Here is a 19,609-nt window from a genome sequence, read left to right as displayed (position 1 = left end):
TTATGTACTTATTTTACTAAACTCTATGTGTAGTATTTCAAAAGTGGTGTAGAAATAACATCATCATCACCGCCATTAAACTTATATTTTTTCTTTAATCTTACACTCTGTTCCGTTTCGTATTTGTCAGTTATTTTCACCTGCCTTTAACAAATGTAGGAAACAATATACCATCATCAATATTCAACATCCTCTTTGTGCCTTTTTTTCATGGATAGAGTAATAATACATGCAACATCATGTTTTCATTTCCGTTTCCAATGCACTAACATATGTCAGTGATTCCTGAGGTGGATTACGTGGTTGACAAACAAGAAAGATTAGTGAAATTCAATCAATAAAACATAAACGTTTTATGGTATTTTTTTTGTTGTTACAAATAAGAAGAAAAACGGAAAAATGTAAAAAAGTAAAGCAATAAAATAAAAATAAAAAAAACTTAATTGAACGTAATGTCATGTGTGAAGTTATTTGACGATAAACATTTGATAATTTCAGAGAATGTAACTGAAATATATTGAAATATATTGTTGTATTAATTTTAATGTCATAGATATTTTGCTAACAGATATAATATCTTAAAGAGAAAATATATACAAAATAAATGAAGTGATATATAAGCTGATTCCCTTTGAATGTAAATATAAGTAGCTTTTTATTAAATTGTGTTGAATTATAAAATGCTATGAGAATTTCCATGGTACTAAATTCTATATTTATTTTTACATATTTGATTCAAGGCTCTACTTTCTTACGATGAGTTGCCTTAGTAATATTAAACATGTCTTTAAAGAACTTTTCACCATAACATGTGTCAAACACTTAAGTCTGAAAATTCTTCACATATCTATACATGTTTGTTACTCGACCAATATAATAAAGACCAATCTATTGAAATATTTTTTTCTTGATACAAGCATTTCTTAAAAAATAAGAAGACATTTGTTAAAGGAAAAAAACGTGACCATTTGCAATGCATTTCTTGTTTAGCGTTAAAATTTTAGAATAAACCATGAATAAAATTTAAGAAACTTTTAACTGCGAGATAGTAGTCAACGTACTGGTCAATAATAAATAGACTAATCAGTATACTTTTCAATAGTAAATAGCGTATTCTGTATATAAATCAATAGACTAGTCAATAGAATAAACTAATCAATAAACTAATATATAAGGCAATATATTAGTAAGAAGACAACTTTATAAAATAGTCATTAGACTAGTAGAGAGACATGTCAATGGACTCGTCAAAAGAATTGCAAGTAGACTAGTCAATAAAAATGTCAATATAATACTCAATAGACTAGTCAATAAAAATGTCAATATAATACTCAATAGACTAGTCAATAAAATTTTCTATAAGTTACCCAATCATAGGGTTTTACAAGCCTGTAGATAAAAAAAAAACTAAAAACTCAGTAGAGAAGTCATATGCTAAACGAAGCGTATGTGCAATATTTTATCATAATAAAATTCCATATCACTTATACGCCAGAGTGTCGCGAAGAACGGTCTTTTTACGAATTGCATAAAGGAATACCACTCAATTGATGCGTACTTAACACGTGAAAAAAAATTAAAGAACCTCAGTTCCCTTACCTGCGATTGAAAAACTAAACCTCAGTGTAATTATTGAAAAATACAATTTTTTTGATTTTTTTAAAATGGTTTTTAAAAATTCCGTAATTTTAAGTTGATTACGGCAAAGATAATTTTAAAATTTTTCTAGAATATTTTTGGTCCACAAAATAGTTACAAAGTTTAAAAAGTAATAATATTTTCGGTTTTTATCGAAATGGGTGTCAAAATTGATGTAATATTTAGCTCATACAGAAAAATATTTTAAAAATAGTTTTACATTTGGTTAAGTCCATTTCAGAGAGGCAGAAATATACTACAAAATTTCGCGCGACAAGCTCAAAATTACGGAATTTTCGTCACTCAATTCAAATAGATTGCAATAAATTATTTAAACATATTATACTGAGATCAAAATTTTCAATTGCTGGTAGGGAACTTAGGAACTTTTCAAAAAATTCGTTTTATAGAGCTTTAAAACACCATTAAATGTTTTCGTCCAGTTAGTAACAAAATGAAAAGTAATTTACTAGTTTTAATTTAAAAAAATAATTTTTTACCATAACTGTTCTCTATTTATCGCTATAAGTACAATATTACATATACACCCACTCGACGTTAATTTCAATAAAAATTAATTTTTTATATGTTTTACTTTATCATATCTTATAATTTTTTGCTCTTTTCAAAATCTTTACAATTAATTCAATTTGCCATTTCGCATAAAACCCTCAATTAAATTCAAATTAAAATTAAAGTTTTTTTTTACTTTTAAATCCTTTAGCTAAACAGTAAAAAATGCACGTTAATATATAATTAAGTTCATTAGCCAAATTATAAAATTTTCACATTTAGAAAAAGTGTTTGAATAGAGGAACAAAGCAAGAAGGACTAGATAAATGCATCAGAGAAAATTAAAATGCAAATTTATTTTAAATTACACTCTGTGTTAGGGGACAGTCAGTGTAAAAAGTTTGTGAATATCTTAATAAATTAAAATTATATTTAGCTTGGTAACATGTACAGATTCTAATGAACTTCCCCACACTTGCACTTGTATAATCTTTCTCTAATACATAATGACTATAGCGAACTACAAATCAACAACTGATTGCAGTCAATTAAACACTACAGCATGGGAAAGGTATTAGAAACTTTCCACTAGATTACTTGGATACACTAAAGTAATGATCAGGGAAACCGAAAACATGCTCTAAAAAAAGTGTTTTAAGCGCTTTAAATATGCCGTAAAAAACTCAAAATATGCTCTTAAAATTTAAAATATATGCTCCAAAAATAAAATTTTTTATTATTTTTTAACATTGAAAAGCTCAAAAAGACTGAAATTGTAATGAAATAATAAATGTTTAATGTCATATTCTATATCCTACAACATTTTTTTATAAATGTTTCATCTCATAGTTTGAAGAACTAGTATAATAGAATTCCGTTTTACGTTCAGATAACCAATAAATAACATGAAACCATTTGGTCCCCAAAAAACATATGTTTTATGTCCGATTTAAAATATAATACTTTATTGAATATAAAACTATAACATAACGAATTTTTTTTCAAAATTGTAAAATAGGCTAAAAAATTAAAAAAAAAAAAAATATAAAAAAATAGAATTTTATTTTTTTTAAATAAAGTTTTGAAAAAAAAAAATTAAAAATGTATAAAAACGAAAAAAGGCGAAAACATCAAAATATGCACTAAAAGAGTAAAATATGCTCTAAAAACTCGAAAATATGCCTTAAATATGCTAAAAAGTCAAATCATGCAAAATTATGCTCTTATGGGTAAAATATGCAAAAATATGCTCTAACAAATCGATGCCAAAATTCTCAAATTGGTCTGAAACGTGTAAATATCTTATCCATGAGTCCATACGACGCACCACAAAAAACATGCATTTGCATATTTTGGTTTCCCTGGTAATGATTATCTTCCTTTTTCACTTTACAAAGCGCACGTAGACTGTACATGAGTCATAATATATTTAACTCGGATCAAAGAATAACTTGGAGATTTAAATGAATACTACACTCTTTTACACTGTTGGATTATTTTGTAAACAAATTGTTTATAAGTGTAAATGTGTATATAACTAGGTAGTTTAAGTGTAACCCGCACATTGCATTATTTGGTTGTTGGTTTGATATTTTTTATGATAAAATTCAAACCCTTAAAATAGTAACACCTACAGTTACAACAATACTAAGCTACTACGGTCGTATTCACACGCACTCTTATTTCCATTTCCCTGCAGTTTGTAGAATCGTATTCAAAGAGGAAGTAAAGTAGCTCAACACAGACATCATTTGCAACTATAAAGCGCTACAAAAAGCTTTTAAATTATTTTCTACCTTTTATATAATAAAAATACAGCATTTCATCCAAAAATAAACCATTTAGCTAAAAGTTAAAAATTGCAAAAACTTAGTCCCTTTAATATTTATGGCCATTTAAAACTGCCGGGTTTTCAATGAATTTCGCACGAAAATAAATTCATGTGTTTTATAAATGTGTACTGTATATGCATTGAATGACTTTCTCAAATATGGAAAAAATGCCATAAACAAGTTCATACATCGTATATTAAAAATCCGGCTGCAATTGATGATGTTTATTATTTTCCCCAGTATATTTTGCAAAAAAGTACTATTTGTATTAAGACCATTAAATTTTATTTTCTAACTGCAGTTTTTTATTTTCACATATCCATTAAGATTGTCATTGTTAAGCTTAGGATAAAAATTCTGGGAAAAATTAGTTAGTTTGAAATGAGAATGTAAGTGACTTCAAAGTACCAAAATGAGTACTATTATGGAGTAATGTATTTATTTTTACAATTTGCATCCCTGATGTAAACGTAGGCAAGTGTGCATTTTGATTCAAAAAGTACAACTCGTTTACATACAACACAAAAAACCGAAGGTTACAACACATGTTTTGCAACTTCATAAGGGTTCTGTTTTTGGAACAAATTATTTGGGTTACACTTTTGTTTGCACTTACATTTTTTGTTGTTTAATTTTCTGTTTCAAAACTAGACTTGTTGTGAAATTTAAAAACTATTTATAGGCAAATATCAAGTAAAAGTTTCTTCGATTTTACTACAAAAAGTTAAAACGAATTCTGCAGCTAAAGGCAAAACAATATATAGTTACAATGTTTTCCTTTTAGATATTTTTTTTCAAAAGGACTTAATAAGTGAATGTAATTGATTTATTGGCAAGAATAGTAAAATGTAATTTTCTGTTTTCTGCTTTTGAATATTTATGGCATTGAGTGGACATTTTTGTGATTCTAAAATTCATATTTCATATTTTGAATTTTGGTGACAAATTATTTAAACAATTTTAAAACTACTTAAACATTTTCCTAAAATGATAATTGCTTCAAAAACCTTTAACAAATAATAAATAAATAAATAAATAAATAAATAAATAAATAAATAAATAAATAAATAATAAAATAAAATTACTACAAATTCTTACTATAAAGAATAAAAGACTAGAAAAATTTAATTTAAACCACAAATATTACAATATATATGTTTTAACTTTATAAAAAAATCCTATTTATTACACAAAACTTTTCCAATAAACTCTAATATTAAAATATATTAAATTGACAGAAACAAAATGTTAAATTGACCCTTCATTAGAAAAGGCTCTTAAAATTAAAAAAATCCCAGTTTTAGGTTACCAATAATTAAGCAATAACAAAAAGCTATTAACAATTAAGCAACAAATTTAAAATGTTTAATAAAAAGCCTTTTTTAAAGATCTTTTTACATACAATAGACTAAAAATCTTAGAGAATGATATCAATTATTTTAAAAGTTTACTTAACTATTTTTCTTTAATTAATTATGTCCAAAGTTTTCTGTATTTTTTCTTTCTGTTATAAACTTTTAATTTAACACGAATTTTTTGTTATTGTTTAATGAAGGAAATTTAATTTTTATATTTATTAAAAAAACATGGCTATAAATGAAATTGAAACCACCCACAATATTATTTGATGGTGATTTGAATACTCATACACTTATTTTCTGCCTTTATCCTTATTAGAGTTTTCAATATTCTGTCCTTTTTGTGATTTGACTTTTATTGCGAAAAATGTAATTTGTCATTAGAATAGTCACTTTGGTTTTATGACAAAATTTAGTCAAGAGAAAGGGTTATTTGTTCAGTAAAAAATTATGCAGTAAATTGATATAAATTTGCAAAAAGGTAAAGTTATAGAAATCCTGTCATAAGAAACCCTACGCCAAATATATGTTTATATAGAGAAATACCGCTTTTTTGTTTTTCATTTCATGTGTGAACTTCAAAATTTGTAAAGGTACATTTTTCAAAATATATTTTAAAATCATTCTACTGATCAAACAATATCATATTAAATGTTAAGCGAACGAGAAGGGCTGGGAAATATTCTGTATTACTTTTATTTTATACATTCAGAATAGAAAGATGTCAAAAATGTCTATCTAAGGTATTCATTACTATTTAAAAAATAGAAATTTTTTACATATTTTGAAATAAAAATAAAACAAAAAATTTCGAAACTATTTTAGTTCGTTTTACATTAAATTTGGCATTGTTTGATTAGTAGAAGTATTTTCAAATATTTTTTGCAAAAAGTAACCTTTAAAACTTTGAGGTCATAAAAAAACTCATGAAAGACTAAGAACCCAGTTCTACTTTATTAAATTTACAGTTTTAGATGTATATCGTCCGATCTGTGTCTGATTTTAATTGTTAGACGGTGTTACTAAATCTACGGTTTTTTATTTCAAATTAACGCAAAAATTTGAATAAAGTTAATTTTTTTATTTTTAACCCTCTTCAAGGTACTTTATTTATATGAAAAAAGTTGCAACATTTTTTATGAGAAAAGTACCAGAAATATTTAGGATTTTTAAAGAAAATGCTGTGCTATAGAAATTTTCCGAAATAAGGCTTTTTGTAGATTACTACTTAAAAGGGTGATTTTCAAAACAAGTTTCAAAAAGTTTCAATTTGTATATTTTTGTTTTATAAGATATGAGCTCACTGAATTTATCTATTTTTATCTCCTACACTAAACAAAAATCTCATCTTACAATAATAATTTAATTTGTTAATTTGAAATAATTTTAAAATTTTAGTAATCAGTATTGTAGGTTATGTAGTTATATCATACATTACTTGGTAATGTGTGGTCGTTATGAATAACATTAATTAATTTATTTGAATTGGATTTGTAGCCAGTTGTATATAGCATGTGTCTAATAAGGAATTAGGATGTGGTTTGAACCCTAGTCAATGTTATAAGTTATATTATAAGAAATACTGATATTTGCACTTCTTAATGGAGCATGAGAATAGAATAGTAAACCTAATAATTAACTGTAAAGTCAGTTTTAAATCCCGAAAAATCGAGTAAGCACATATGTAACTAGTTATTTTTTGGTCGTAGTTATTCATCTCAGAAATAACTACATACAATTTCTCCAATATTACTTGCCAACTTACCGGCTAAGTAAAGATTTTGTTGGGTAGTTACAAAATATATTAAATATTGCTAGATCTCTAAACCTGGACCAATATAATTTATTACATGCACCTTTATCTGGAACTAATCTAAGCTTTTTTAATTATTTTCAAACGTAAACAACAACAAATTATGTTGGAATACATACTAATAAACAAAACAAATAACAACAACTAATGAGGGGACATAAAATCAACTCCTTTTTTTCACCATTTTTATGGTCAACGTAAGTCATTTTATCATGTTTCTGCTGCTGTTTTAGCTACCGACATCAATGTTGTTTTTTTGTTGCTGTTGACAAATATTTACTTAAGTTGCTAATTATAATCATTAACATTGTTGATGAAATGACATTGTTTGGAAAATAACAAAAACAACAACAGCTATAAAAACAACTACACACAAACAATCTAACCTTGTTTTTAAGGCATACATTTATAAATATATTGCTTGTTGTAGTTGGAAATTTTTTTCGGTCATTAATGAAATTCTAGACGGTTTATCCTAATGATAGACATAAATGATTTAAAATAAATAAAAACATTTCTTTAAAAAAATATTTGTAATGAAAGGAAAATATATTTTTTTTCTTTTATTCACAAATATAAATAAAAGTTTAATAACTTTTTGATGTGATATTTTCGAATTTAAAAAATATGTCTTTCTATGGTTTCTTTGTAAACAAAAGGAAATAAAATTTAATGAAATGTTTTAACAAGCTTAAAGATGTTTTTTTTTTATAAATACTGTTAGGCAATTTACTGGTTAGAGCTCCACTTATTTTTGTTTCAATTTCTAAGACCTATTTTCCTAAAGCATTCTATACAATTTTAGTTTCTTTTCTTGGAGGCTTTTGTATCCAACCATAGATACTACTTACTATATATATGCATACATATATACATTTATACATACACATAGATTTTAAGGATTCTTAAGATTTTTCGTATACCCAATAATAATTGCAAAAAAATGTTTCTAGAACAATGCAAGAATAAAAAATTTGTATTGTGAGTGCGTGCCCGAGGCAATAACTTTGATTAACGATTAAATTGTTTTTTTCAGAAAGAAAGAAGAACATGTTTTCATAGAATAGTAGCATAATTAAAGTAGATATATTCAACAGGATAAGAATAAGAATAAGAAGAAAATTTAGTACTGAAGCAATTTTAAGATTAGAAAATACATACTTAATTATGCTCAGCATAGAGAAGATGTACAAATTCTCATATATGGTTTGAGCAATAATTTTAATATTGTTATAATAAATGCAACAGTATTATTGTAAAAATTTTGTCAAGCCTCTTTAAATTGCATATGAAATAAATTTTAAGCCTTCTTTCAGTAGACATATTTTCTTCTAAAGAGAAGAGTTGATTAACAGTAGACTTAATTTGTTTTTCTTAAACAATTATTTACTTCATATTATGATTTGTTTTATTGTGAATATTTGTTACATTTTGTTTACATTTCCTGGAACATGTTTTCTTTTAAAACTTAGTATCAAATATATTAAGAACATTATATTTACTATAAGTATTTTAAACTAAAATTAAATTAAAGGAAGTTCATACATAAATGTTTTCCAAAAAAAAACTTTTCTTGTTTTTGTATACCGACAAAGTATACATATAAAATAATTACCCAAGATAAACAAAGGATTAAATAAAAACATTTTCTATCCATGAAAAACTTTTACATTGCAACGTTTTTGTTTTAATTTAAAACAACAATATGGAAATAAACAATATCAAGATAAATGACTACAGAAATATAAAGAAAACATAATATTTTATACAATACACATGTATACATTAGGGTCATAACTATATATTGGACTACACCATAGCCAATGTTTGATGATGTTATATTAACCCATTTTAGTTTTATTACAATCCCAGGGTAAAGATGTGTAACATGGGAGCCAAAATTTGGGGGGCTTCGTTGATCTTAAAAAGGTTTTGAAATAATAATTTTTTTTAAATATTAAATGTTCATTACCGTAGTAGTCCCTATGCGCAGAGACCCAAACAAGGGTATTGTCGGACAAGCGACCCAGTATTGACTGATCTTTTTAATCTTACAATAGTTTTATGTCGACTATGCAAATATTGCTCTAAGTTTAAATTTTATTTAAAATTTTTTTTTATGTTTTCTTGAAAATTTCTTAGAAGTCAAATAAACCCCATCAATTTTAATTTAATAAAAAGTAAATATATGGGTAAAAACGGAAAATATACAAAACCGATATTAAAAAAACCTAAACTCGATGAGAGCTGAAAATGTATGACGAGGTTTTTTGATTCTGATTTCTATCGAAGAAATTAAAAATTCTGGCTGAACCTTACTTAATACGACTCTATGTACCGTGTATATACATATAGCCGTATTAAGTCAAAATTTAAACTCTTCTAAAAGAGTCTTTATTTGAGACCAAAATTTTTAAGGATCGTCTCAGATTTTACCCTTATTTGGATCAATATTATTAAGTCTTAGTTCCGATGATTGTAGACATGCCAATAAATTAAAAAATAAAAATTATGGGCTAAAATATTGGTATTCGGGAGCCCGTTTGTATTGGGGACCAATTGAGATATTTGTAGCAACTATAATTACGCGTTTCTAAATTAACAGATTTATTTTTAAAGTACATGTCGGAGTACAAGAACGAAGCCTATTGCAAATGGTTAAAATCGGATCATTATTTCACCTAGCCCCCATAGAAACATACCCACAAATAGGGCTTTTGCGTCCATAATTTTGTTAAATGTTCTAGTAATTCTACAAAAATTAGCAAAGCTTAGTTTTGTGCACGGATGATTTTCGAAATTATCGAAATGTGAAAATTATTTAAAAAGAAAAAACGTTTGTGTCAAGTTGATTACAAGGTTTATATGAACGGACTGACAGACAGAAATACAGACGGACATAGCTAAATCGATTACGAAAATAGAAGCAATATTTCAGTGAGTTACATACATCAGCACAAACCTAAACCATATTTTTAAAAAAAGGTCCGAAATTGTTTTAAATTTTTTTTCTAATAATTAAAAAAGTATTTATTACATAGATGAGAAGAAACACTAATTTTGAAAAAATTTTAAAGCTTAAACCATTGCAACTCAGAGAGTTCTTTATAGGTCTTGTTGAAGTATTGTGTCTAAACTACTATTTAATAGGACAAACACTTTATTTCATTAAAATTTATGTAACTTAAATAATACTTTTTCTATTCATATATAAATAACGATTTCTTATTCATTTCTTCATTTTAAAATTCATAAATTTTTAAAACTTTAACTTTTCTGGCTTAAAAGTAAAAGGAAGAAAGTCAAAACAACTAATCCCTGTACACAACTTATCGTTATAAAAGTGAATGTGTTTGTAGATGAAAACAAGAAATATTTTTCTTTTTCCGCTAGTTAAACTAGTAGATGAGGTGTGTAATGTTTGTTGTTCATTTTTCTCTTTTTTGCTGAATTTGTTTTCTGCTCTTGCGGTTGCAGAATGTTTTGTTAAGATTGCAAGTGTTTTTTTTAAATTCATATATGATTTTTTCTCTTATATTTGTATTTTTTATTGTGTGTTTTGTATGGCGCTTCAATTTACCTGTTTACGGAATAATATGGCACGATACATAGGTGCTCCTTGGTTGCCAGAATCTTGTGAAACCACGGATAAGAAATATGGACTTTTTTCAGCATCAATGCCAACATAGTTTTGATGCACTGTAACGAAGTAGAAAAAAATACACATGTGGAAACAAACATTTATTATGACTGGCAGTAAAAAGAAAAATAAAGGAATTTTATAAATTTATAATAAAATAGGAAAAATAATCTAAATGAATGAAATGAAAAATGTAATTTAAATTTTTTCTATAATTTCATTGGAAATATGGGTATTTGTGTGCCTTAAATTTAATATAATAAAGAGTTGATGATAGATTTAGCATTAATATCTAAAGTAATTAAAGAAAATCATTTCTTAACACTTTCCATATTATTTAGCTGATTTCTGAGATACTTTTTTATTCTGACTTAAATTATTATTATAAAATGCTACATTTTATTTATTTTTTTCATCGGACACACAACTGTTTAATCTTTTATATTAAAAAATTCTTTTATATATATAAAGTAATTTAAATAAAAATCTACTTAAAGAAAAAATGGTTATTCAACAAACTCATTTAACCTAAATCCAATAACAAGTTTTAAATTTAAAATGTTTTCAGACTCTTTGGTATGCCTTATAGTCATTAATTTCTATTTGATTGTTGAAAGAATTGAAAATAAAAATATAAATAAAAAATGTTATATAATATATACGTATTAAGATGTGAACAATTTTTTTCCCTAAAATTACTTACATTTTCCCAAAAAATACTTAAAATACCAACGTGTTTGATGTTCTGGATTTTCCAATATGGGGGCACTAGGTGAACCAAATACCTGTGTAATGAGAAACAATATAAAAGATGTATAAATGTGTAGAATTCTAAGAAAATACAATATGAAATAAAAACAACAATAAATCAAATAAATAAAAACGACATGTATTCAACATGTATCAAAAGATATAACACATACATATTCTCCTATACATATGTAAAAAACACATTCACAGCTTGAGGTATTTTTTAAGCTTTTATTTACTGTCAGCTTGTAATCAATCAAATGTCAATATATTTTAAGGCACACATTTGCTAAGTCCTTTGTAGTCCCTTTTTTGGTACCATACATTCATAAGAATGTAATTTTTGTAGAACCGTTGAATATTCGCAAACTTATACCAGTTATAGATCTAGTTCAGTTTTAATTCAGTTCTAGTGCAGTTGTAGTTCAGTTCTTGTTCTAGTTCAGTTCTAGTTCTAGTTCAGTTCTAGTTCAGTTCTAGTTCAGTTCTAGTTCAGTTCTAGTTCAGTTCTAGTTCAGTTCTAGTTCAGTTCTAGTTCAGTTCTAGTTCAGTTCTAGTTCAGTGCCAGTTCAGTTCTAGTTCAGTTCTAGTTCAGTTCTAGTTCAGTTCTAGTTAAGTTTAAGGGTGCAAATGATTCGGTTTAAATGACTACAATATCATATTTTCTTAAATATTGCTATAAATATTTGCGTGTGTGTATTTCTTAAAAGTAGGCGTTATTCTTCAAGTTTCCAAAATTGTTTTCTAAAGTATTTCGATTTTCTTTTATGTGTTTTCTTTTCCAAATTGGTCTTGTAAATGTTATAAAAACATGGGAGCAATTTTTTTCCTGGTATCTTATTTAAGAATGACGTTTGGTAATGACATGTAATATATTTTCAAGTATTTAAATTAATTTTACGGAATATTGGGGGTTACTTATTTATGTATAAATATATGTTAAATAAAACAAATCTCTGTGACAGTTTAATTACAGAGAATTTGTTTAAAAATACCACACAAAAAATCAATGTAAATTAAAAATAGAAAACAAAACAAAGCCTAGAAAAAATAATAAAATATTTGAAAAATTTACATGGCTATAAAAATTTAAATCCAAGCCTTTTTAGCAGTTTTAAATTGATTAGAAATACAATAAGTATTAGAAAAACGTGTTTATTTTTTTTTGCTGATAACATTAAGGTCTGTCTGAACAATAAATTTAAATAAACACATTTTGAATTGAGTTCTATTTATTTACTTGTAAACGAGTATAAATAGTAATAATAATAAATACATTTATTTTCTTTTGTATTGTCATTTACCATTTTTACCTTTAAGACTCAATTCACACACTTTGAACAACAATCATAACAAAGACTCAAAAAGGTTTGTTTATTTGGGATAAGTAAAAAAATTCTATCAAAATTCAAATTAACAATAATAATTCTATTAAATAAAATTAAAGTAATTTCTGCAAAACACTCTTAAGCTTCACTATAAGATATCATTCTGTTACAAGAACAAAAACGAAAGGTAGCGAAGCAAAAGTAGTAATCTCTACTTTTGAAAAAAACTCAAAAATTGGACAAACATAAACAGATGCCATTATTTATGCATGAAAAAATGGAGATGACTTCTAAACCTTTTAAAATCCTCACATAAAAATATTTTTATTTTTCTAAACATCTTTTAACATTAAATGACAATAATTGTTAACTGAAGAAAAGAACAAAATATAAAATAAATATATTTAAATTTACATCAAAAATGTCTTGTCAACGACTTAACTGTAAGAAGGGGACTGGAAAGTGAATAAAATATTATGTTGTAAACAACTTTGTTTCATCATTAATATAAATAAATAATTTAAAAAGAGATTTTTTTTGCTCTTTTAAGCGAAGTATCAACATTTCTTAATACATGTTACGATGCTTTTGTTTGAGCACAAAAAGGAAATTGAATAAATTCCCATAAAAGATAAGAAGTGTAAATCTAAAGAATGATTTGAGGAAGAGAAATAAAATGAAAAAAGGACTACAAAGCATTATTTATCTATAGATGTTCAGCAACCACATTCATTTAGTTTTTGTGATTATTTAGCTTTTTATTTTTGCCTAAATATGACCATTATATAAATCAAATGATTCAGCATAAAATTATTAGAGTTTTCTTTCTGCCATTAAAGTACTTAAATATGTACTTGTATATTTTTGCAAAAGAGAAAGAAAAATTAACTGACAATCGCTGATTTATCGTGGGTTGTTAAAAAGATTCAATTGCAGAGTTTTTAATGTTGTTAGAGATAAAATTGCTTTATATATATGGAGTGAGAAATGTATATTCACTTATTCCGATTTACTAATTCGTCTAAACTAGTAGAGTAATTTCTAGACTAGACCATCATTTAGGCTATTAACTAGACCATAGACTAATGTATAGGCAAGACATTTGACTAGTCAATAGTCTATAGACTAGTTCATCAACTAGTCTATAGACTATAGACTAGATCATTGACTAGTCTATAGGCTAGATTATAGACTAGATCATCGCCTAGTCTATAGACCAAAAGATCTAGTCGATCTATTTTATAGGCTAGACCTTTGAGTCGTCTAAAAGACCTTTGACTAGTCAATATTCTAGAACATCGACTAGTTCCTGTTTATAGACTAAACAAAGGTCTTGTCTATAAACTGGAACTATACCTAATCTATAGACTGGAGCTTGACCTATGTAATAGAAAAGACCTTTGAATAGGATATAAATTAGCCCTCTGAGTATATAACCTTGATAATCGAAAAGTTCCTAGGCTTCACCTATGAGTAGTTAATAGACTAGACCCTCGAATGGTCTTCTGATTATCTATTGGAATAGACTTTATGAAATTTAATTCTATTGGAAAAATTTACTTCAAGAATTAACCTGTTTTTTTTTTGTAATAAATTTGATTTTGATTTTCGACTTTTTATTTACTACATCCATATGCATCTTCTGGCAGTTTATGATCAAAAGAGAAAACTAAAATGGTATTTTGATTCGTTTTTTATTTACTTTTCTATGTAAATCCAGTAGTTGATAAACATTGAAACTTTTTGCGAAATGTTTTGAAACTCTTTTCACACCAGAAAGATAAAATTTCTAGTTTTACCCACTATTTAATTTGTTTATAAGTCAGTCAGTAATTGTACAAAAACAATTTTTTTTATCAAAAGTTTTTGAATTAAATTTCGTTATAAGTTTTAGTCTTAAGAAAATAGGTGTGTAAAATAGTTTAGTTTTCAGGTACTTTTCACGTAATTTTCTTGTAATTACAAGACTTGTTTCACACTTTTAATTATTTTTTCTAAAGTTGTTAAGTTAATTAATTTAATTAAAGTAAAGGAGAGAAATTGAAAAGGTTATTATTTTTGTAATTAGATAGGGTTACAATTGAAATGAATAATAGAAAAAAACATTAATTATAACGGTAACTTGTCCTTTTTTGGATAACATTTATTTAAATACAACTTATTAAGAAATTATATTAGGTATATGCGTTTATTTACACACGTTGTAAAATTTTGTAGACACACATGTTTAGCTGAGTGTTCAATTCAGATGTTTTAATTTGGGGGCCAGCTAACCTTTTAATTTTTGTACACCTTCCAATAAGTATTTACCTCTGGCCACTTGTATTGCTTACACACTAAAACACCTTAGCGTGACTAATTTAGCTTACGTTTAGTAAATATTTATTTTATCCTTATTTTTTCCACCCCCACAAATACACACATGTAAACAAAACATTTATGTAAATGTGTATTTTGTTATTGTATTTTGGACAGTTTTATTATCGATTTAGAGCGAGTATAAATTATATTAATCTATACATGTGGATATTTAATTTAATCAGCTTAAATAAATTATTGTTGACCATTTAACATTTATATTAAGAGAAGACACATGCATGTGACCGTTATCCTTTAAGAGTAGTTAAAGCGAAATCATTATATTTGAAAATGTAATGAATTGAACTAGTGTAAACTCTAGATTATAGAATTTTTTGTCATATAAATATTGATCTTATTGTGATTCTGATGAAATAAAATTTCCTTTTCTTTTATTTTCAGGTTTTGTGTATGTTAAAAGTGTTTAAATTTGATCAATCAACTTCCTTGTGAAGTTTTATAGAAAAAAAGTAAATAATAAACAAGAGAAATATTGGTGAATAAGTGGTGAGTGAAAACTTTGTTTTACAACTTTATTAAAATTGTTTTAATTATATTGATCTTATTGTGATTCTAATGAAAAAATTTTCATTTTCTTTTACTTTCAGTTTTTTTTTTGTAGTGTATTTGTTAAGTGTTTAAATTACGTTATTCAACTTCCTAGTGAAGTTTCGTAGAAAATAGAATTACAAAGAGATATTTTGGTGAAAAAGTGGTAAGTGAAAACTTTTCTTAAAAGTTAGTTTAAATTAAATTTGTTGATAGATTCTTTATTTAAACAATTTAAAACCGAGCAAAGAAGTGAAGCTATATCTTTTAATATATCTCATACTATTTTACACTGATTTTGCTCTTGATGTAAAACCTAGAGAGATAGTTTTTTTAAGACTAAGGAAAACTATATTGAAAATTCCGTTGAAATAATTTTTGATCTTAGCAAATAGATGTGAGACTTATCACTAATAATTTCAATTCATATTTTTTATACTCTCCAATTTATATCAAAATCGAAAATGTAAAACCAAAGGTAGTTTTTTTCAAAAATGTTTTTTTTTTGTTTGAGATCACTGATCTCTCATAGATTTGTTCGAAAATCAATTTTTTTGGCCGAAACCATCGACCATATACCAGCATCTTATTTGTTGACTAGACTAGACCTGCAACTAATCTATATATTAGACCTTCGACTAGCCAACGTACTAGACCATCGACTAAACTATATACTAGAATATCGACTAGTCTTTATACTAGACCAACGACTAGTATATAGACTAGATCTTCGACTTGTCCATAGTCTAGACCTTCGACTAGTCTATAGACTGGACTTTCGAATATGCTATAAATTAGTCCATTGACTGTATTAAATAAAACCTCGACTAGACCATTGGCTTCATCTTCATCTATTGGAATAGCCTTTCGGAAGTTGTTGTAATATATATGAGATTCATCACTCATAATTCTCAATTCTAATCGAAAATCTAAAAGTAATATTTTTCTTACAAAAAGTTTCTTTTATAATCACTGATCACTCATAGCTTAGTCCGAAAACTCAATTTTGCGACCAAAATCCTATTTTGCTTTTTTAACCGCTTTTTGGCGATTGTTGATCGATAACCCATATGTTGTTAAATCTAATATTTGTTCGAAATCTCTAAATTAGTACTATTTTCGCTGTAATGTTTTCTAAAGATTAATTTTTTGGTTAAAAACATAAAGACATGAATTTTTCTGAAAGCACGTTTAAATTTTAATCTCTTTTTAATAAAAGAAAAAAATACTTAAACTTTTATTTCAAAAAGAAAAAATATCAAAAATAAAAGCAATTTCATTTTAAAAGGGCAACTTTAATGTTTATAAATTATATTAAATATTTTGTTTACTTATTTTTGCATAAACATCTTTGTGGTTTTTAAAACGAAATAAAAATAATGAAATCCTTTAAGTTTTATCCTGTTCTTTTTCTTTTTTCTGCAACAAGAGTTTTTATATAGTTTATCCCTATTTCACATTTTTTTAAATTCATGCTGGCAGCAATTGTGTTTGTGCTTTCTGTTGCTACACATTTATCTATTTTTATTTTCAACACGTAAATTGTTAAAATTTTATCATTCACTTTTCCACACTCAATAAAAATGAGAGATAGAGATGATAAAAGCATAAAAAAACTGAAAACAATATACTGTTGCTTGAATAAATAATACATAATGAAGTGTTTACTCTGGCAGTGACTGCCCAGCAGTTCGGGGTAGCTGACCTGAACTTTGGATTTGAAAAATAACTACATTCTAAGTTAAGTGGTTCCCTCTATTAGGAAAGCTTAAGGTGCAATTAACGCAACGTTAATTTCTGTTTGCTTTTTGTATTCTAACGAATTAATACATACATATGTACATGTCAGAACTCAAAAATCCTTAGTTATATATACTTGGGGGAAATACTGAATAAAAGGGATACATTTAGTAACTGTAAATCTATGAGAACATTAGCTAGTGTGTATAATTGAAACAATGTTTATTTTATAGTTTTAAAAGCTCTAAATAACGCTTCACAATAATCGCTTAGCTGTTTTATTTATGTCATAAATATGTTTTATAACACTTAAGGTCATGGTTGAGAAAAAAGCGTGCATTTATTTATAAAGAAAATGATTATAAACAACTTAACATCCAACATTTAATTAACAATACATACCTCATCCTTTTCCGCTAATGATTCACCATTTTCAACACGAAATCGTTTAAAATTGGGATCAATACCATCCAATTCAGATTGTGGCAACTGCAAGTAGACATAAATATCAACAAATTAATCGAAAAAGAAAATAAATTACCTAATTGTCATTGATAAATTCTCAAACACTTTAACTTGTTTAATTAAAACAATATTTATTTATTATTATTTATAATAATAATGTTAATTTTGTCTGAGCACTTTGTTTTTAGCAGAGAAGGTAAAATAAAAAACACCTGCACTTAATTGGAAATATAATCATGTGAAAATGAATCATTTAGCCTGAATGTGTTTGTAAATATATAAATATATATTGCTTTGTCTGTCTGCAAATTCCATTCAAAACTAATTCATTTAATATAATCTATTGCTTACATATGTTAGGGCATGTAATATGATTAAGTGTTTTTACTTTCAGTTTGAGTGGGGAAGTAGGCTCATTTACAGATGTTGTTCTATAAATATGTTTGTATGTATAATGCTAAAAACAGTAAAGTGATAATAACATCCTTTTTTCATAGTTAAATAAATGTTTGAAGAGTTTTAAGTTGATTTTTTATAGGCATCTTCCCTATAAAGTTTTCCATTTCTTTTTTTCTTTCATCTATTTATTTCACATAAGTGTAAATAATGAAATCATAATCCTCTACTAGACACTTACAAAAACATTTTTTAGATATGAGTTAAGTCCGAAAATCTAATCGTATTATTTAATGTATAATGACAACTTTAAGTGTTAATTCTTTTACATTGTTAATATAAACATTCGTAAGAGAATATCTTATAAATTTAGTTATCTTGCATATTTTTAATTATCTTTGTGGGCTTTATTGTATTTTAGTAAATATCTTTAAAATCTGAGGAAATAGATTCTAATCCAATTGAGAAAATATTAAAAATCTTTGATCACTTATATTCTCATCAAATACATTTTGAACTAGAAACCTATTTTATGAGCCGAGTAATATACTTACATATACCTGTTTACAATAGAGTGTCCCAAGCATTTTTTAAGGATTTTGAGTATTAACACACATTAAAAAAACTATGCAGACAATTTTTTAACATATTGTACTGAGATTAAAATTTTCAACTGCTTTTAGAGAACTAAGGATCTTTAAAATATTTTTTCTATTTTTTTGCTAGTTATTCCTCCAAAAAGTGGTTTAATCGACACCCTTTTTTACATACTTGTTTATAGTATATTAGTTTATGTTTTTATAACAAACAGTTATATAACAAATTTAACGCTTATAAAAACATTCATGTGTGAAACAGTTACCCTACATTGCTGCAAGATGTAAGAGAGTAGAAGTACAAAACTTTTGCGTTCTTCGAGATGAATTTCATTTAACGTTTTTTTAGACCATTACTGTTTTAAAAATAAAAATTTTAAGTTTTTGTTTATTTTGTAATATTTTTGTTTCTACAGTTGATGAAATTTATTTTATTTAAGTTGATTGTAAATCTGCACAAAATATAACCCTGATCAGCTGCCAAAAGTAACTGAACATTTCGCGGTAGACGATTTACAAACTACAATGTGTAACTTGTTAAATAAAAATACACTAATTTCAAAAATAATAAAATCTTGTAAATACTTGTTTTTTGCATTGTATTTGGTAGTGGTGAGTTCTAACGTCATCCTA

At 25.9% G+C, this 19,609-nt stretch overlaps 1 protein-coding gene across 2 annotated transcripts in view; it reads right to left on the bottom strand.

Moving 5' to 3' along the window:
• LOC111681073 (GTPase-activating Rap/Ran-GAP domain-like protein 3) overlaps nucleotides 1–19,609 on the bottom strand; it is a 72,704-nt gene that overhangs the window by 13,291 nt on the left and 39,804 nt on the right. For both annotated transcript variants that reach the window (XM_023442794.2, XM_046946922.1), the window contains exons 3-5: nucleotides 17,922–18,008; nucleotides 11,498–11,579; nucleotides 10,735–10,853 (exon numbers count right to left, since the gene is read on the bottom strand). In XM_023442794.2, coding sequence (XP_023298562.2) covers nucleotides 10,735–10,853; nucleotides 11,498–11,579; nucleotides 17,922–18,008 — 288 coding nt within the window. The remainder of the gene's footprint in view (nucleotides 1–10,734; nucleotides 10,854–11,497; nucleotides 11,580–17,921; nucleotides 18,009–19,609) is intronic.

This window comes from Lucilia cuprina, chromosome 3 (assembly GCF_022045245.1).
Source record: "Lucilia cuprina isolate Lc7/37 chromosome 3, ASM2204524v1, whole genome shotgun sequence".
Taxonomy (NCBI): domain Eukaryota; kingdom Metazoa; phylum Arthropoda; class Insecta; order Diptera; family Calliphoridae; genus Lucilia; species Lucilia cuprina.
Note: the sequence above shows the minus strand (reverse complement) of the source record. Positions and strands in the feature narration are given on the sequence as shown.